The 18,181-nt window shown below is 39.3% G+C and overlaps 1 protein-coding gene and 1 non-coding gene across 2 annotated transcripts in view; both read right to left on the bottom strand.

The window, feature by feature from the left end:
• The window catches only part of LOC124577428, a 98,046-nt gene extending 83,142 nt beyond the window's left edge, over positions 1–14,904 (bottom strand). The window contains exons 1-2 of the mRNA XM_047131222.1: positions 14,736–14,904; positions 11,538–11,987 (exon numbers count right to left, since the gene is read on the bottom strand). Coding sequence (XP_046987178.1) covers positions 11,538–11,987; positions 14,736–14,904 — 619 coding nt within the window. The remainder of the gene's footprint in view (positions 1–11,537; positions 11,988–14,735) is intronic.
• Positions 14,905–16,285: 1,381 nt separating this feature from the next.
• On the bottom strand, positions 16,286–16,359 carry Trnan-guu. Its single transcript has one exon. It is a non-coding gene; the product is annotated as a tRNA-Asn (tRNA).
• Between the last annotated feature and the right edge of the window lie 1,822 nt (positions 16,360–18,181).

The following is an 18,181-nucleotide window of genomic DNA, read 5'->3' as shown; positions in this document are numbered from 1 at the left end:
TGTTTTAACTTATCCTTGACATCTCAAAATTTGTCAGGGAAAAATTACAAAACTTGTCTGGAAGCCGGGGAATTTCACCTAGGGAAAGTTGTGGCTACCATGTTTACATCTTGAGCTTTTGTGACCACTTTTGGTTTTGTGAAAAGACTGGGATCCATTCATGAGCAGTGTAATACCCTTGGCAGTTTTGGTATTCCACTGCCCCTTACGCAATAGCATAAATTTAATGTCTCATAAATTATCATTGCAGAATATAAGCTACAGTAGAAAAATAGTTAAAAGGTACATAGTGCCCACCCCCCTTGCACATGGCAAAATACTTGCCTGCTATCTTGCCTTGCAGTTTTAGTTATTGTAAACAAGAAAACTGTGTTAAATGTGGTGTGAACATAGAAATCAGACTTTGTTACAGAGCAATCTCTTGCTACAACTTATACTTTGGACTCACATTTACCTTGGGCTATGCCAAAAGCCCGTCTGTCACCCAAGTCAAACTATCCTGGGGGAGGATAACGGGACCTACAAAACACTATTCAAAGAATGACTTCTCATCTTTACCTGTTGTGTTACCTTCTTCACTATTGATATTTATATTTTCTTATTGTATTTGGTTTATATATGTGAAGAATAAATAAAAGTTAACATTGAAGTTGGGCACAATTATAAACATATACAATAATAACCTGTCTTCGATATCAGTTTAGTTAAAAATCTATTTAAAAATTGACATTCTCTGGCTTCAAGATTTTTTAATTGCATTAGTATAAGAATAATGGAAATTACCAGATGGAATAATTCATAAAGTAAGGGAAATGCAACCACTCAGCTATAATGAACTAATCTGTGTACTCCTAAGTGTACTGAAAATTTACACTTTTTTGTGACACTTTATTAATTATGTTTCGAATAGAAATATATTTAAGATTTGACATAAAATTTTTCTGAATATCATACTGTGTTATGATGTAAAAAAACTGTACTGGAGCAACCAACGTTTTGGCCATGGTTACACTCCCTTCTTACGGGTCTGGCATCAATAGACCCAGAAGAAGACCACTATAACTGTGGCCAAAACATTGGTTTCTAACACCACTAGAATGAGAAAAAGGCCACTGTAACTGTGGCCAAAACAATGGTTTCTCCAGTACAGTTTCTTACATTATGACACAGTACAATACTCGGAAAACCTTTATGTCAACTAACTCTGGCCGCAAAAGCCTGTGCAATCATCTTCCAGTTTTTTTTTTGTTACATCCATGAGGACCATTTCATTTGGGACCTGAGGAAGGTACCACGAGATTTGATTTTTCTTTGTAAATATTTATATGTTTTTCTATATTCCTTTTCTTTTTTGACATCTGCTATACGCTGGAGGATCTCTTCACTATGGATCCATTGTAATGCGAAGTACATCTAATCTTAAACCCACACTCCCACAGCTGCAACAAAATTGTGTGTGGCAATGGGAGAGTGCATTTGGATGTCTGTATATGTGAATGTGTGTACTTTTACTGTAAAAGTAGCAAGAGCTCAAAAACTTGTGTGAATAATGTTTCCTGTTCTGTGTTTCTATGCTCCCCATATCAGTCTACTATAGGCGAATGGTAGCCTTTCTCCTACTACACATCAAATTTTTTCAGCACTGACTATGTTGTAACTAATATCAGGAGTAGTGTGGTTGGTGTTCAAGTTCATTTAATCATTGTCAGTGTCACAAGCAACAATATATTTTAAAGAAAACAGAATGGTTGTCCAGCAGGTGCATTTCCAATAGTACTGATAGATACATATAAAAAAATAAAATAAGCTGTCCTAGCTTTCGAAGCTGTTAGTTCCTTCCTCAAAGAAGAAAGGAGGGTAGGTTCATGGAGGTTAGAAAGGAGAGGTGAGTCACACATACTCTATGATGAGTGTGATCCACTTGTACCATTGTTTTCACAACAAATGATTGGCCTCCTTCTGGAGTCTAGAGTGAACTAACATCTCTAACTTTAATGACCTATGCCTCTTAATTATCTAAGGAAGAAACTAATCATTTTGAAAGCAAGGATAGTTTTTGTACTTTCATGTCTGTGTATTGCCAATACTGGAAATTCACCCACTGAAGGTAAGTAATGACCAGCCATTCTGCCTTCCTGTAATTTTATTAGTAACAATCCAATCTCCTATTGCTCCGACTTTAATTTTATGTTGATCTTTGTTATTTTGCATTTATGCCAGAGAAAAGGCACTGTGTATTGCGTACAGCCTTACTCTCAAATTCCCTGAGATTATGTTCCAATACCTTTCAAGGAACATACTTCTTCCTCCAATGTAAACTTTGTATAATGACCATGCCTGTAAAAGTAGAGACTTTTGGGGATAAAGAAGGCCACCAAACATCTTTATTCCTGTGTTCCAAATTAATTCAGTAAAATGGATAATGCAAATCACAGTGCTGATTTTGGTTGTTTCATAAAAGTACAAGGGCAATTAGAGCTGAGGTAGATGTTAATAAACCTTGACTTTGAAATTTGTATCAGAGAATAAGATGGACAGTTTGTTGTGGAGGATATGTCTTACTTGATTTTTTATGCAAGAAGTCCTTTGCAGACCGGGTAAGTGGCTATCTTTGTCAAAAGTAATATTTTTTTCAGAAGTACTGACTTAGCAATACCGTGGACAAAATATACTTGAATGCTGTACGGCAGTTTTACATTTTCAGTGAGTGAACTTTCAAAGTTCACTACAGATATTCCAGTTTGAAGTAAAGGATTGTTTTCTACAAAATTGACATTTAGCTATGCTCAGTCCCTAGAAAAAAAAAGTTAATTTTGCTAAAGCATTTCAGTAGCAATGTTTTGACAAATTAATGAACAGCCCTTGGTCTTAAAATCTCTGTGTACTTCCCAGTTACAGTAAAGGAACACTGTAAAGCAGTCACATATAACATCATCTTCATAGTGTTCTTTAATTGACAAGTACACAGTGAAAAAAATTGGTAACAGTCTGCCACAGCATGATGTACAAGTAACAAGGCTAAAGGGAATGGAGACATACAAATGAAAAGTCACTAAAAAAAAAATTTAGATATATCCACTTGATATGTTAACATTTAAAATCAGACTTGAAGGGAAATCTTGGCAAGAAGTCTACACTGCAGACAACTTGAGTGACAAATTTAATACATTTCTGCAATTGAGTATCTTTTACCTTGATAGTTCCTATCCATTAAAAAGTAGTGGTAGAACTTCAGTACCACTGAGTGAGAACCCAGTTTTCATTACTACTATTATGGTTGAGGGGAGCTATATCACAATATGAAGGATAGTCACGGGATAGTTAAATTTTTCACTTCTGTAGGAAATCAACAATGAATTAGACCAAGGAAATAGGGAGCCCTCAGAATAAAATTAACGTTATCTGATTAGTTGTAAAAGAAGTATCAGAGTAGAAGATGAGTGTTTAACATACTACATATCTACTGTCGGATAATGAAACTGTTGATGACCCATCGGGGACGTAGAAAAAATTTAATGATTCCAGTGAATAGTCAGCTAGACGAAGCAAAATTTTGTTGGTAGAGTCAAGAGTGCAAAATTTTTACATTCTGGTGTTCCAAAGTATATGCATAACACAACTATGGGATAAAGGGCAGAAATAAATCAAATGTAATTATTAAATCATTTGCAAGAAGAGACTCACAGGGGCATCAGGTAAACTAATTATTGCACTGTGCACTAATTTGATGCCTGTCCATCTGTGCTATGTGTTGGGGTCATAAGTTTGCAGAAAGATTAAAATATTCATTAGTAAAATAATTATATATAAAGGGAAGATCAAACAATGGAAAATCTAGGGTGTAATACTGAAAAAAAAATATGCAAAGGATAGAGTGCTACACACTGCATAGTGGGGATGTTGAGCTGCAGCCAGGCACAACAAAAATACTGCTAAACGCATAAGCTTTCAGCCAGAAGGCCTTCATCAGAAATAGATAAAATACTGACACACACATTCATGCAAATGCAGCTCACAGACACAAACACACACATGACCAGTGTGTCTGGCTGCTGTGTCATGTGTGCGTGACGATGTAGTCTATTTAAGGACGACGTCTTTTGGTCAAAAGCTTACATGTTTAGTAGTCTGTTTGTTGTGACTGTCTGTGACTCAACAACTTTGCTATATGGTGAGTAGCAACCTTTTCTTTCCATACGTTTGTTATATAAGAAGGGAGAAAGAAATAATGTGGTCACTTAAGATAAATTGCTTCATACTGGCTAGGTGCAAAAGATTAGCAGCGCATCAGTACACATGTTTTGCCGTCTTATTAGTAGTTTGGCTTCAGAAATGGAGTATCAACATATTCTTTCTGCTAGGCACTAACACTGGTAAACAGTTAAGTTGGTATCTCATTTGATTTAACAAAATCATTTGGCTGACTGTATCATTCAATACATTTGGCACAAGAAACCCAATAAATTTGGTATTTTTCTATTTTAAGACGTCAGAAGTGTCATTAAAATAGATGTGGGATGTAATGTAAATGATTTAGAAAACAGAACGGTTTGTAACAACAGCTCATGGCTTGCCGAAAACATATTGTTGCTCAACAGCAACAGAACAGAGTCCATACAGATTATCTCGTACAACTCGTTTAAAAGCAAAATTTTACTATCACAGAATTATCAAATAATCAGTAAAGTTAAACATCATTCTAGAACAGGTAGATGAAAATATTCTGTGGAAGTATAAGCAACAGAAAGTGTACAGCTAATCATCCATAATATAAGCAAGATTTAAAATGATGAGGTTTTGGAAAATGCCATTCTTCAAACTGACTAATACAAAACACATTTACATGGATATGGCTACATTCTCGTGGTTGACTACATTGTGCTGGTACCACAGTTCCAAGACCTTGAAATTGGCCATGACAATGTAGTTTTATGTCGGGTTGTGTATATGTCTGTTAGTAAAGGACACTGTTCAGAAATTCAGCAACATTTGGGATCTTTTCTACGTGTGTATTGCAGTCTCATATTTCTTTGAAGCATTACGTACAGTATCTTGTACAGATACTGCATATTTCTATTTTCGCAAGCACTGACAATACGATGTGAAAGCTTGTTTTACGTAACTTATTTTAACGCTTAAGAATTGGACTGCTCATGTTCTCTACATACATTAATTAATCTCGTGGACAGCGTGAGCAGCTATTGTGACTGTTTGCTGATGACAATGTAGTATATGGGGAGTTATCATCATTAAGTGACCGTAGAAGGATAGAGAATGACTTAGACAGAAATTCTGTTTGGTGTGATGAGTGGCAGCTTGCTCTTAAGTGTAGGAAAATGTAAGTTAATACGGATGAGTAGAAAAAATTATGATGCAGTGTTCAAGTACAGCGTTAGTAGTGTGCTGTCTGACATAGTAATGTCAGTTAAACACCTAGGCGCTGCACTGCAAAGCAACATGAAATGGAATGAGCTTGTAAGGAAGGTAAATTGTTTACTTTGGTTTATTGGGAGAATTTTAAGAATATATAGCTATAGAACTCTAGTGTGATCCATTCTTGAATATTGCTCAAGCATTTGCCCCCCCCCCCCCCCCCAACACACACACATATTAATGGATGACATTGAGCTGTTTAGAAGCATGCTGCTAGATTTGGATCAATATGTAAGTGCTATGGTGGCGCTTTGTAAAATGAAATGGACATCCGTGGAGGTAAGATGGTATTATTTCCATGAAACACTACAGAAACAATTTAGAGAAGAGTCATTTGCAGCTGACTGCAGAACGATTCTACAGCTGTTTATGTCTATGTACATTTCATGTAAGGGTAATGAAGACAAAACAAGAAAAGAAAAATTAGGGCTTGTATGGAGGAATATAGACAGCTGTTTTGCTTTGCTCTGTTTGCGAGTGGAATGAGGAAGAAAATGCCAGTATTGGTACATTGTGCCCTCCGCCATTCATCCTTTGATGGTTTGCAGAGTATGCATATTGATGTAGAATATTCTCTGGTATCAAATTTTAGGGCAACTCTTTGCACTGACAAGTAACATTAGAGCCGAGAAATGAGACGACAGAGTAATCTGTGATACTAGTTGGTGAAAACCCTGCAAACTGTTGTTGAAGAGACTGAGTGTTAAAAGTGTTCACGTCACTTGACTTGTAGTTAATATTATGGACACATTAAAAGTGGAAAATGGTTTGTTCTTTGATAACGCTTCTTCAGACATTGTACAGAAAAGTGTGTTTTGTTCTGCAGTCTGCATTTTTATTACTCGTTAAGTAGAAATGAATAGTTTTTCTCATTCTGGAATCATCACCCAGGCTGTGGCTGAGCCATATCTCTGAAATAGCCTTTATTCCAGGTGAGCTGGTCTTTCAAATTTTGCAGGAGAGCTTCTGTGAAGTTTGGAAGGTGAGGTGGTGGTGATGATGATGATGATGATGATGATGATGGTGTTTGGTTTATGGGGCACTCAACTGCGCTATTATCAGCACCCGTACAAATTCCCAATCTTTGCTCAATCCAAACTCACCACTTTCATGAATGATGATGAAATGATGAGGACAACACAAACACCCAGTCATTTCGAGGCAGGTGAAAATGGAAGGTGGGAGATAAGGTACTGATGGAAGTAAAGCTTTGGGGAGAGTCTTGAGTCAAGCTTCGGTAGCACTTTTAGTAGAGCATTTGCTCACAAAAGCAAAGGTACCAAGTCTGAGTATTGGTCTGGCACACAGTTTTAATCTGCCAGGAAGTTTCACATCAGTGTACACTCCACTGCAGAACGAAAATCTTACTCTAAATCCTACTGTCGTGTTGCCTCTAGCACCCCTCTTCCCTAACTTGGCACTTCAAGAGGTGGCTTGAGCCTTAAATCATCTTTGGTTCTGGTTATTTTTATGTAAGTGCTGTGCACCTGCTACTACTAGTGAACATCAACATGACCACATGAAGATTATCAAAGAACAGCAGTCACCAAAACTATGTAATAACAGACATCTGTTTATGGTGAGGGTTGATGCTTATAATTTAGTTTATTTTCCCCTTCTGATGCTGATAATTTAGCTCACAGGAATGTTCAGTCCTTGAATGAGTGTATTCAGATAATTTCTGGGGAGGATTACAAGTAAATTAGGATTTTAATTTAAATTTATAAGGATTCACAATTTCTTTCTTTGTCAGCTAGTAGGTTGCTCAGTTGTCACAGAACTCAGAACTTTGCTCTCAAAACAACATTTAGAGACGTACCCTATGTGTAAATTACTTTTGTTTCGTGTTTTGACTGTAAACCTGACAGACAAGCTCTATTGCTCAATGGGTCTCAGAATGCAATTCTGTAGATCCAGGTTTCAAATCTTAGTCATTCCTTGAATAGTTTGTGTCACTTATCACTTCTTTTTCCTCTGGCAATGATTTCTTAATTTTAAAAATGGCTGGTTTCACCATGGTTAAATTCATATTCAAATGTATGACCCTCCACAACTGGCTAACTAAGTCATGTCAGAGGAAGGTAGGGGCATACCAGCTCCAATAGGATCTTGCCTAGTGAAGCACTGCGAGTTCAAACTTATCTTTGGGTCAGGGATAGCTTTACTTAACTTACAATTCAGTTGAAACTAATTTTTATTATTAGCAAAAAATGACATTAAGGAATAAATACTGAGTTGGTGCATACGTTCATAGTGTTTTTCCACAAGTTTAATAAACACAACAGATACAAATAACAGAGACTTAAGTCATTAATAATAAATTCTCCTTCACTATTTATAACAGCCTGCCAAAGCTGGGGGAACTTTTAATTCTGCAACTTTGGCAATCACATGGGTTCGACGCAGAGAACTTGTCAAGCCATTTTTGAGTGCTTTTTCATTCAGAAAGGAAGTTCGTTGAAGGTTGTTCAATAGAGAATGGAAAAGGTGAAAATGTGAGGGCACAGGATCCATGTGAATAAGGTGAATGTGGAATGACTTCCCAACCCAACTGATGCACAGTGTTTTCTGTCAGTCTGTTAGAATGCAGGCACGCATTATTGTGGAGTAGCATCACTTCATGCAGTCTTTTTGGTCATTGTTCTTGGACTTCATCTGCAAGACGTCTCAGTTGTTGACAATGAATGTCAGCTGTGATGGTTATGCCTCGGGAAGCAATTTGTAGCACACCATGCTGTCTCTGGATGGATGGAGAGGTTGGTATGGGCACACGACGGCAAGATCTTCAGCGCCCGCTCAATAACAGTGTGAGACGGGTGTCAAAAAAATACTCAGAACAGGAAGATAAAACAGAATATAAAACACAGGTAACAAGGTTGAAAAAATATGTGCCTACCCATACCGAAGCAGGGGATGAAGTATGCCGCCAGCAGGAAAACATGGACAACACTGGAAGAAAGTGGGAGAAGGAACTAAAACAATATAGCAAATGTAAGTGGCTGGCTGACCACAAGGAAAAAAGGGAGGAGCCAGCCACTCTGCAGTACACTAAAACCTCCAGCCTAAAAGTTTTCGTCAGAGTCCAGACACATCACAAAACATTAAAACGCTAGATACACTTGTCTCCATAATGTCTCTGTTCTGTCAGATGCATAACATGCATGAATGTGTGCAGGTCTTTGTATGGGGAGCTGCTGCTTTGTTTGGGCTCAACCATTCCTCATCACTAGTAAAGACACCATTCCTCATCACTAGTAACGATACAGGAGAGCAATGGTTGGTGTTGTTCACAAATCAATTGATAATGTGCAAGCAGAGGAGTGCACATATGGATATTCACTCATTTTTGTGATTTTGGCTTAGAGTGTGCTGTCCTGATACACTCAATTTTTGAACCTGCCCCATTGTGTGAGGTGGGTCACTGTGCATTAATGCTTTTAAATGATATTCTTCAAACCCTGGAGGTCTTCCTGAACATGGAGGGTCACTAATGTTGAAGGAATCCTCCTTAAAATGAGAAAACCATTTTGCTGCCATTCTCTCTCCAATGGCATTATCCCCATACACAGCGCAAATTTTCTGGCTGCCTCCACTACTGTCACCTCTCTATCGAACTCAAACAGAAGAATACATCAGAAACGTTCAGATTCCTCCAATTTGCATTCCATTTTCTAGCATCCACAGCTCCACTAGATATCTCCAAATGACAACATGTAGAATCAGATAGCAACAGTGAACTACAAATAACAAATGACAATCAATAAATAAATCCATAACAACCTGGATGCCAACATGCAAAACAAAAATGGCACAAACTTAGGCACCAACCTAATATATTTGAAAATGAGTTTAGAAATTCCAAGATCATGAATGAAACTCCGTAGGTAGATGTATAAGGAAAGCAGTGTGGATGAGACATAATCCCATTACTGACAGCTAAAAAGGCAACAGTTGGGTGTAAAACTGAAATTGTGGGTATTGTAGTTCAACATGAATAAGAAGAGGTAATGTAACTAGGTGGAGGTGTATAAATGAGGGAGGAACAGTGGTGCTAATGATGAGAATAGATGCAACACAAATATGGATAGCAGAAGGAGCTAACATGGCAGACATTTTAGATTGCTCAAAAAGTTTAGTGAAGTGAAGAGCACAACTGGCCAAAGAAAAAAAAAAAAGCATGCACAGTAACTGGGTCTGATTAAACTGAAAAGAAACATGGGAAAAAGACAATATGAAGGATTTGCACTGCTGCTATTCTCTGCAGAGACTGCAAGAGGTGAATTCACAGTCGGAAGATGGATGAGAAAAGAATAAGTGATGCACCAGTTGAATATCCTTATTTACATTTTACTGCTTATGATTAATGGGCTAAATAAATAAAGAGGTTGGATAGATAAACTGGATGGAGTGAACTAAGAGTAACCCTGCAAGGGGCTACTGATAATATGATTCTAACAAATATAAAAAGTGGCATAGTAGAGGTAGCTGCAGAATTCATCTATAAGCAAAACACGGGCATCAACTTGAAGCCACGAAGATTCATGGATAGAATGAAAAACCTACTTAAATTTCATTTCCAGATTTAATACTGCTGCCATTTCATGTGCATGGGTACTTAGTTTTGGAGACAGCTGCCAATATTTGTTATTTTGAATTATATTCTGGGAGAAAAAAAGAACTTCATTGTTTCTCACAGAGACAGCAGAAGATTTCACAGATTGGATAGTGTCTTGAAAAGAAGCTGTGATGTGAACATAGCAAAAGTTAAATAAGGGTAATGGAGTGTAGTGGAATCAAATTGGGTAATGCTGAGGAGATTGTATTAGGAAATGAGACACTAAAAGTAGTAATGATTTCTGCTATTTGGGCAGCAAAATAACTGACAGTGATGAAAGTGTGGGAATTTAAAATGCATTGTAGCAATAATAAGAAAAGTTTTCCTTACAGAAGAGAAGTATGTTGACATTGAATATAGATTTAAATGCTGGAGATATTTGTTTGGATTACAGCCTTATAGGAAAGTGAAATGTGTATGATAAACAGTGCAGACAAAAAGACAGTAGACTTTTTGGAATGGTAAAGGGGAATCCTGAAGACAGGATGGATGGTCTATACAGGGTGTTACAAAACGGTACGACCAAACTTTCAGGAAACATTCCTCACACACAAATAAAGAAAAGATGTTATGTGGACATGTGTCCGGAAACGCTTAATTTCCATGTTAGAGCTCATTTTAGTTTCGTCAGTATGTACTGTACTGCCTCGATTCACCGCCATGATTTCATATGGGATACTCTATCTGTGCTGCTAGAACATGTGCCTTTACAAGTACGACACAACATGTGGTTCATCCACGATGGAGCTCCTGCACATTTCAGTCGAAGTGTTCATACGCTTCTCAACAATAGATTCGGTGACCGATGGATTGGTAGAGGCGGACCAATTCCATGGCCTCCACGCTCTCCTGACCTCAACCCTCTTGACTTTCATTTATGGGGGCATTTGAAAGCTCTTGTCTACACAACCCCGGTACCAAATGTAGAGACTCTTCGTCCTCGTATTGTGGATGGCTGTGATACAATACGCCATTCTCCAGGGCTGCATCAGCGCATCAGGGATTCCATGTAATGGAGGGTGGATGCATGTATCCTCGCTAACGGAAGACATTTTGAACATTTCCTGTAACAAAGTGTTTGAAGTCACGCTGGCACGTTCTGTTGCTGTGTGCTTCCATTCCATGATTAATGTGATTTGAAGAGAAGTAATAAAATGAGCTATAACATGGAAAGTAATCGTTTCCGGACACATGTCCACATAACATATTTTCTTTCTTTGTGTGTGAGGAATGTTTCCTGAAAGTTTGGCCGTACCTTTTTGTAGCACCGTGTATAACTAATGAAGAGTTAGTGAATCAAAATGGATATAAAAGAGCTGTAAGACACAAAATGACTGAAAGGAGGGATATGTTTGGCTGGACACATCCATTTGGCATCAAGAAACATGACAATGTTATCATGCTGTCAAGGTTTCCAATTCACTTTTCCAAGTAATAAGGGTGTCACACTTTGCAGCCACTGGAGTACGCAGAATGATGGTACACCTACCTGAGAAGGCCCGGTCATCATCAGCGTCCCCACTGCTATTGCCAGCCCCGCCGCCCACCATGCCCATGCCTTTCTTGTATATCTCGAGGGCTGGCAAAAAGAGCAGAAGGCATATGACAGCAATAAACTTGACAATCAGTTTGAAGATGACCACTTTTAGGATGATCTTGAAGAGCAGGCTGATATCGAAAGGGATAGGTGGGAAGAAGTGATCGGGAGCAGCATAGGGTGCCGGGGAGAGGTCGTGGTGGTCGTGATGGTGATGGTGATGGTCGTGGAGGGGCGGGCGCACTGGTGCTGGGTAGGGTCCCCCATTGGGCAGGTGTGGCGGTCCGTAGACAGGCCGTGGTTGTGGTGGACCGTAGATTCCGCTCGGTGGAGGGCCGTAATTGCCACTGGGCCCACCTCCGACTGGCCCACCATACACTGGACTGGGTTCTCCAAAGTAACCTGCAACAGGAGGAGGAGGGGAAAAATTATTATGCAGTTGAATCACATGATACAGTAGCTAACCTGCCAGGGGAACTACAAGAACATGCTTCGTTATGTCTACATCCACAAACTATAAGGGGCGATCGAAAAGTTTCCATTTGAGGGCATTGCTGCAGCGTATATGTAATGAAGCGTGACTCTGATGTGGATGTAGAAGCAGCGACATGTAGTCAAGGGATTAGTGTGGCTTTTGTGTATTTCTGACATGCATTTGTTAAATGTGGGAATGTAAACTATGGCGATGTTATTCCCAAATGCGTCCAAATAGGACCAACATGCTGTTATACTTCTCTGAGCTCCCAAAGGACAAGCGACAGTAGACATCCATTGGAGAATGAAGAATGTGTATGCAGTAGCATGTCTGTCGAAAACTACCGTAGTGGAACGGTGCTGCTTCATCGTAATACACACTCCCATATTGCAAATATTGTAACGCAACTCGAGAGGGAGACACTCGACTTCCTCCCCCCTATAGCCCTCATGTATCTCCAAGCAGTTATCATGCCTACAGTCTCTTAAAAAAGGCCTTGAACAATTGATGATTCCTGTTGGACAAAGGGTGCAACAGGCAGTTATGGGCTTCTTCATGCAGCAGATCACAGTGTTTTACCATACAGGTATCTTCAACCTGGTGCAGCATTTGGATGATTGCCTCAATCCTCATGACTATTTTGCCTGTTTGGCATACCCGTTCAGGACAGTACAGCCTTTGAATGGAAACTTTTTGATCACCCCTTATGCTATGACAAAGAACAATAGGACTTTATTTCAAATTCATTCTCACAATGCAGGTAAAGCAAGCTACATCAAAAGACAGTACACAAACTTTATAAATTGTATTAAAAATATCATAAACTTTCATTCATAAAGGTAACAAATTTCCTGGATGAATGTATGATCATAGTGATTTTTGTGAACACAGCCCTGTAGACCACTTAATATATTTCTTTACTTTTAATGATGTTTCAGCTACTGCCCATCATCAGATCAAAATTTAAAACTTGCAATACAAGTTTCAGTGTCAGTTCCAATAAAACATATGCCTAAGCAAGGTGTCGACTGCCAATGGCCATTTAATACACCACTTAGACATAAGTTTTATTGAAAGTGACAATAAAACTTGTTCCATAAGTTGTAAGTTTTGATCTGATGATGGCAGTAGCTGAAACATTCTAATAAATACAGAAAAATGTTAAATGATCTAGATGGTTTTATTCACAAAAATTTAACTTGTCTCAGTAACTGTTTAAACCTGTATTTTTTGTAAGTATTCCATGGACAGTAGAGGAAGGAAAATGAGGATGATTAGAGTTTATTTCCTCGTTAATGGTGCAGTCATGGGGCCCATTTGTTGTCCTGCATGGGTGGAACACAAAGAGGGATTATCTCAGTATTCTGGCTGTGTGTCTTCACCCAATGCTGTCTTCCCTAGTGAATGGTCTGTGTAATAGATCAAAAATTCCTACATTCATGCTTCTGCAGTTGGCAGTTCGATGTACATGTTGATGACACACAAAACCTCATATTGATCTTTCAGTTTCCTGACATGAAATGAAACTGAACCTTTGTGAGGAAATTTTGAGGACAAGCTGTGCAGCCGATTTCCTCCTCCAAGGCAAGGGTGCTATGGAGTAAGTTTAATATTTAGGTAGACAAATGGTGACTTGTGAGTATCCATAAAAAATTCCGGTTCTGAAACAGTCAAAAATGTGTCTAATGCCGACTTTTAAATCGTTTTCTTGAATGACAAGCACCTGACTACAACATATTTTTTACTTTCCTTGAGAGCTAAGAGGGAGGGACACGTTGCTCCAAGGAGATTTTCTACCTCTGCGTTATTTTTGCAGGTAGAGTGAGCACGTATCCTTCTGAAAATTGAGAATGACTTTCTCACATCGGATAAAAGCTGTAATTAAATGGTTCAAATGGCTCTAAGCACTATGGGACTTAATATCTGAGGTCATCAGTCCCCTAGACTTAGAACTACTTAAACCTACCTAACCTAAGGACATCACACACATCCATGTCCGAGGCACGATTCGAACCTGCGACCGTAGAGCTGTAATTAATGCGAGATGAGCAGACAGTGTGATAATGAAGGTTTTGTCTCTTTTTTTTCATAGACGGACCAAGATAGTGCAGTGATTGGCACGCTAGACTTGTATTCGGGAGGATGATGCTTCAAACCCGTGTCCCGCCATCAGGCCATCTACATTTAGGTTTTCTATGAGTTCCCTAAATCACTCCAGGCAAATACTGAGATGGTTCTTTTGAAAGTGCACGGCCGATTTCTTTCCCCATGCTACACACAATCCGAGCTTGCACTCTGTCTCTGATTACCTCAATGACGACGGGACGTTAAACGCAATCTTTCTTTCTTTTTCTTTTTCATAAATGTTTGTATTATTCTGCTCAACTGTGCAGAGTAATGTGACGTTCTCTTCCAGCCCTGTGAAGTTAGTCTCTAAGTTTTCTTACGACCTGAGTGAGTGCATCATTGACGTAAACGTACAAACTGCTTATTTTTCAGTGGGATATGTGATCAATAGCACCAAATTTCTGAGGTGTTTATGCCGCGCTAGTAGCGTTAGCTTTAAATACGTTTCGTAGGTAAGTCAGCGCTCGTCAGCTCTCGTGAGTCGTGACTGTGGACAGCAGTGTGGGTAAGGGAGTAAACAGTTAAGGCTAGAGCAACTGCGCTCCCACCTCCTTCTCCATTGGCACCGATGAGGTCGCCCCTGCCATATGAATCTGCATAAGCGTCCAAGTAGGTGTCTCCACGTGGTTCAGCTTTCGGCGGATCGTCAGCTGATGATGTACCCAGCAGCAGTAAGGATGTCAATATCCACCACGAAGCACCTGAAACATAACACATAGTCCACACCATCACTTTTCCGCTTCTGAGAAGAATGAACGCGACAGCCGGTAGCGGCTCGGGTGTTTATCATATGCTCTGGTACACAAGCTTGAGCATCCTCAAGTAATGAAGGTAAGAAAGAGTATCCTAAGTTTAAATAAACTTAATTTCATCCACCATAAACGATGTTTTTTGAAAACCTTTAACTATGTCAGTAATGATATAAACAAAAAGTACTTCACCAATTACGTAAGTTCCTTCATGCGTAGCGCGACACGTTACAGTACACGAATTTATTCGCTTTCAAATGTTGTGGGAGTTTACATTACTATTGTATATGCCGCAGTATCTTAGCACCAAATCATAGTTCAACGTAAAGCGAACAGTGTGCAAGCTGTATGCGATTTTCTGCGTACAAAACCTGGGAAAATACTCTTAGACCAGTGAAATGCAACTGCAGGGAGAGAGAATCAGAACAAAACACTAATGTAAATTCCCCCAGCAAATGAAAATGAGAATAAATTCCTGAAACGCGTCGTGCTACGCATGAAAACGTGTAACTGGTGCACCAATTTCTTATTTAGATTATTAAATTACACCGCTTCTACAAAGTAAAAATGAACAGTCCGTACCTAAACGCTTTAATAGTGTACCTGGTGCGCTAACAGCGATTGAAAAGTAAAAGCCCGGAAGTAAAGTGATTTCAAATGAAGCCTACATAGATTTCAATTAACGAAAGCAACGCTTTCGAAGGGTATGTGAAAAAATAGCGTTCTCTCTTGTGCTGTCTTTGCCTATCTTCTTCTGTTTTGCAATGCATTTCCCCTTTCCCTTGGCATTGTACTAGGTGTAACGTAAACTATAACCTCTCTCCTTCCTTCGACGTTGTATGGACTTGGCAATCGCGAAGGCAGCAATTCAGATTTCCGTCTGGTCATCCATATTTAGGTTTCATGTTGTTTTCTTAAATAGCGTAAGGCAATGTCCCTTGGAAAGGATACGGCCGATTTCTTTCTCCAACCTTCCAATGTCATATATCTCTAGTCCTCGATGGGACGTGTAATCTTAGTCTTCCTTTGCAGCTGTTTCGGTATCAGGCAACGAGCAATGAAATTCATGAGTCACAGTCAGATTTGAGATGTTGAGGCAAGTAAATAAAGAAGGCGTCCAAACTTTGATCGCCACAAAGATCTTTTCAGTAGTTTACGAGTCAATTTCTCGATCATAGTCGGCGAATTAACATACAATTGTGGAACGTCGCAGCAGGTAAGAAACGACTGACAAATTTGGGCATTAAAAAAAAAAGAAAAAAAGAAGGTATTTAGAGCTATGAGAGTGGAGAATGGTCGAATTTCATTCACTAAGGTAAAGTGTACCAAACTACATACTTAAAAATTATCGCCCCCGGGTGGGCTCGAACCACCAACCTTTCGGTTAACAGCCGAACGCGCTAGCCGATTGCGCCACGGAGGCTTGTGTTCCGTATTCGCCATTTTTCTGCATCATACCAAGATTGTCGATTTTTGCGAACCATTGTGAAACATTTCAATTTGATAAAGTATTTTCGGCGCAGTCTTACTTCGTCTCAGCTTGAAGACATTTTGTTCGAAGTACAACAACTAAGCTTGGCCGATAATTTTCTACAACGCAGACTATTGTATCTCGGTCACTGATAGCAAAATATCCAGATTAAGGTTATCCATTATGGACATTGCAGAAAACCGTGGCTGTATAAGTAATGAAATATAAATACAGATAACTACAAGCGGTCAGTTATGAAACATTTGTTTATTTCCATAAACTAGTTTTCACTTTTTTGAAGGCTTAGCGTGCGCCACGAAAAGGCTTGAAAACTAGTGAAATCTACCGTCGATTCCTGGTGTATTAACATAATGATTAATGAATGGACAACATCGTACATGTTCTACAGGAATCCTGTAGCGTATACATTATATTGTGCTTTTCATTTATTAATTGAAAATCAGTTTATGGAAATAAACCATGTCAACTATTTCTCAAATGACAGGTCTCAGCTACATGCATTTGTATCCAACAAAAAAACTATCCATTCTAATCTTTGTTAAGTACAGATGATCACACCCTAGGAGCACCCATAGACGTGTCAGATTGGTGTACCTACCTACACGAGATATCATTTTGTGAAAAAAGACAGATAACGTTTGGACTGAAAACCGGTACCGCAGATCATTTGTCTAACGCTCTTCCGTACATGATACCTGTTTGAATATGTTTCAGATCTGACGGTGATAATGATCGCTTGTGAATGGAACCATTCCATGTTACCGTTGTGAGCGGTGTTCAGTTTTCATTTGACTGCCCCCCGCCCCCTCCCCCCATATTCCCATGTCCGACGTATAGCACTGTTTCTTGAAACAGCACAAGTAAGCTTCCACAGGATAACTGGCATCTGTCTGCTGATTCGAGTTTTCAAAATCTCGGATGCTCTCCCATGGATCACACAAACCTGTGACCATTCTTGCTGCCTTTTTGCATGTCAGTGGTCCCAGTTGGTCGCATTTAGTTTGGATCTGACACACTAGAGCAATATTCTAGGACGAATCACCTTTGTAGAGCAGTCTCCTTTGTAGGGTGACTACATTTAAAGTTCAGCTACTTCCAGAAGTCCAGTGTGGGATGTAATTATCGTATGGCTGCGAAACTTGGTAGCTATGCTAATGTATTAATACGGAACCGATTTACCCTGGATAACATTAGTTTCAATTTTGGCCGCGGGGACAGATCTGGTACTGTACAGCATCTCGTCGCTGTCTCCAGTGCTCATATTGAACCAGCTGTTTAGCGCTGTTAATAATAAGCTTTCTCACTTGTTTGACCTTTTCTGCCCACGTCCCATTCCTAATCCATCACTTATGGAAAAGTTGCTGTATGTCTTTCTTGCATTCACAGCGCCAGATTTGCGCCTGGTGGCCAAAATTGTAACTAATGTTTAACACATTAGGATACCTACCAAGCTTCGCTGCCATATATTAATTAAACCCCACGTTGGACCTCTGTGAGTAGCTGCACTTCAGTTATAAACATCCAGTACCAACGAACTGAAGTCTGCCAAGTGGCTAAACTAGATCTGAGTCTATGCGACCATTTCATATCGTGTCCAGGCAAATAGCCACATCCAGACGTTTCTACGACTTGATTGATTCCAATTGTGACTCACTGATATTATAGTCATCATCATTACCGTCATCATCATCATTATCACAAGTCACTGTGGTCATTACTGAGCGCCATGAACCCATGAACCAAGTGTCTCCAT

This window comes from Schistocerca americana, chromosome 1, assembly GCF_021461395.2.
Source record: "Schistocerca americana isolate TAMUIC-IGC-003095 chromosome 1, iqSchAmer2.1, whole genome shotgun sequence".
Lineage (NCBI taxonomy): Eukaryota > Metazoa > Arthropoda > Insecta > Orthoptera > Acrididae > Schistocerca > Schistocerca americana.
The sequence above is the reverse complement of the archived record's forward strand: the minus strand, read 5'-3'. Positions and strand labels throughout refer to the sequence as shown.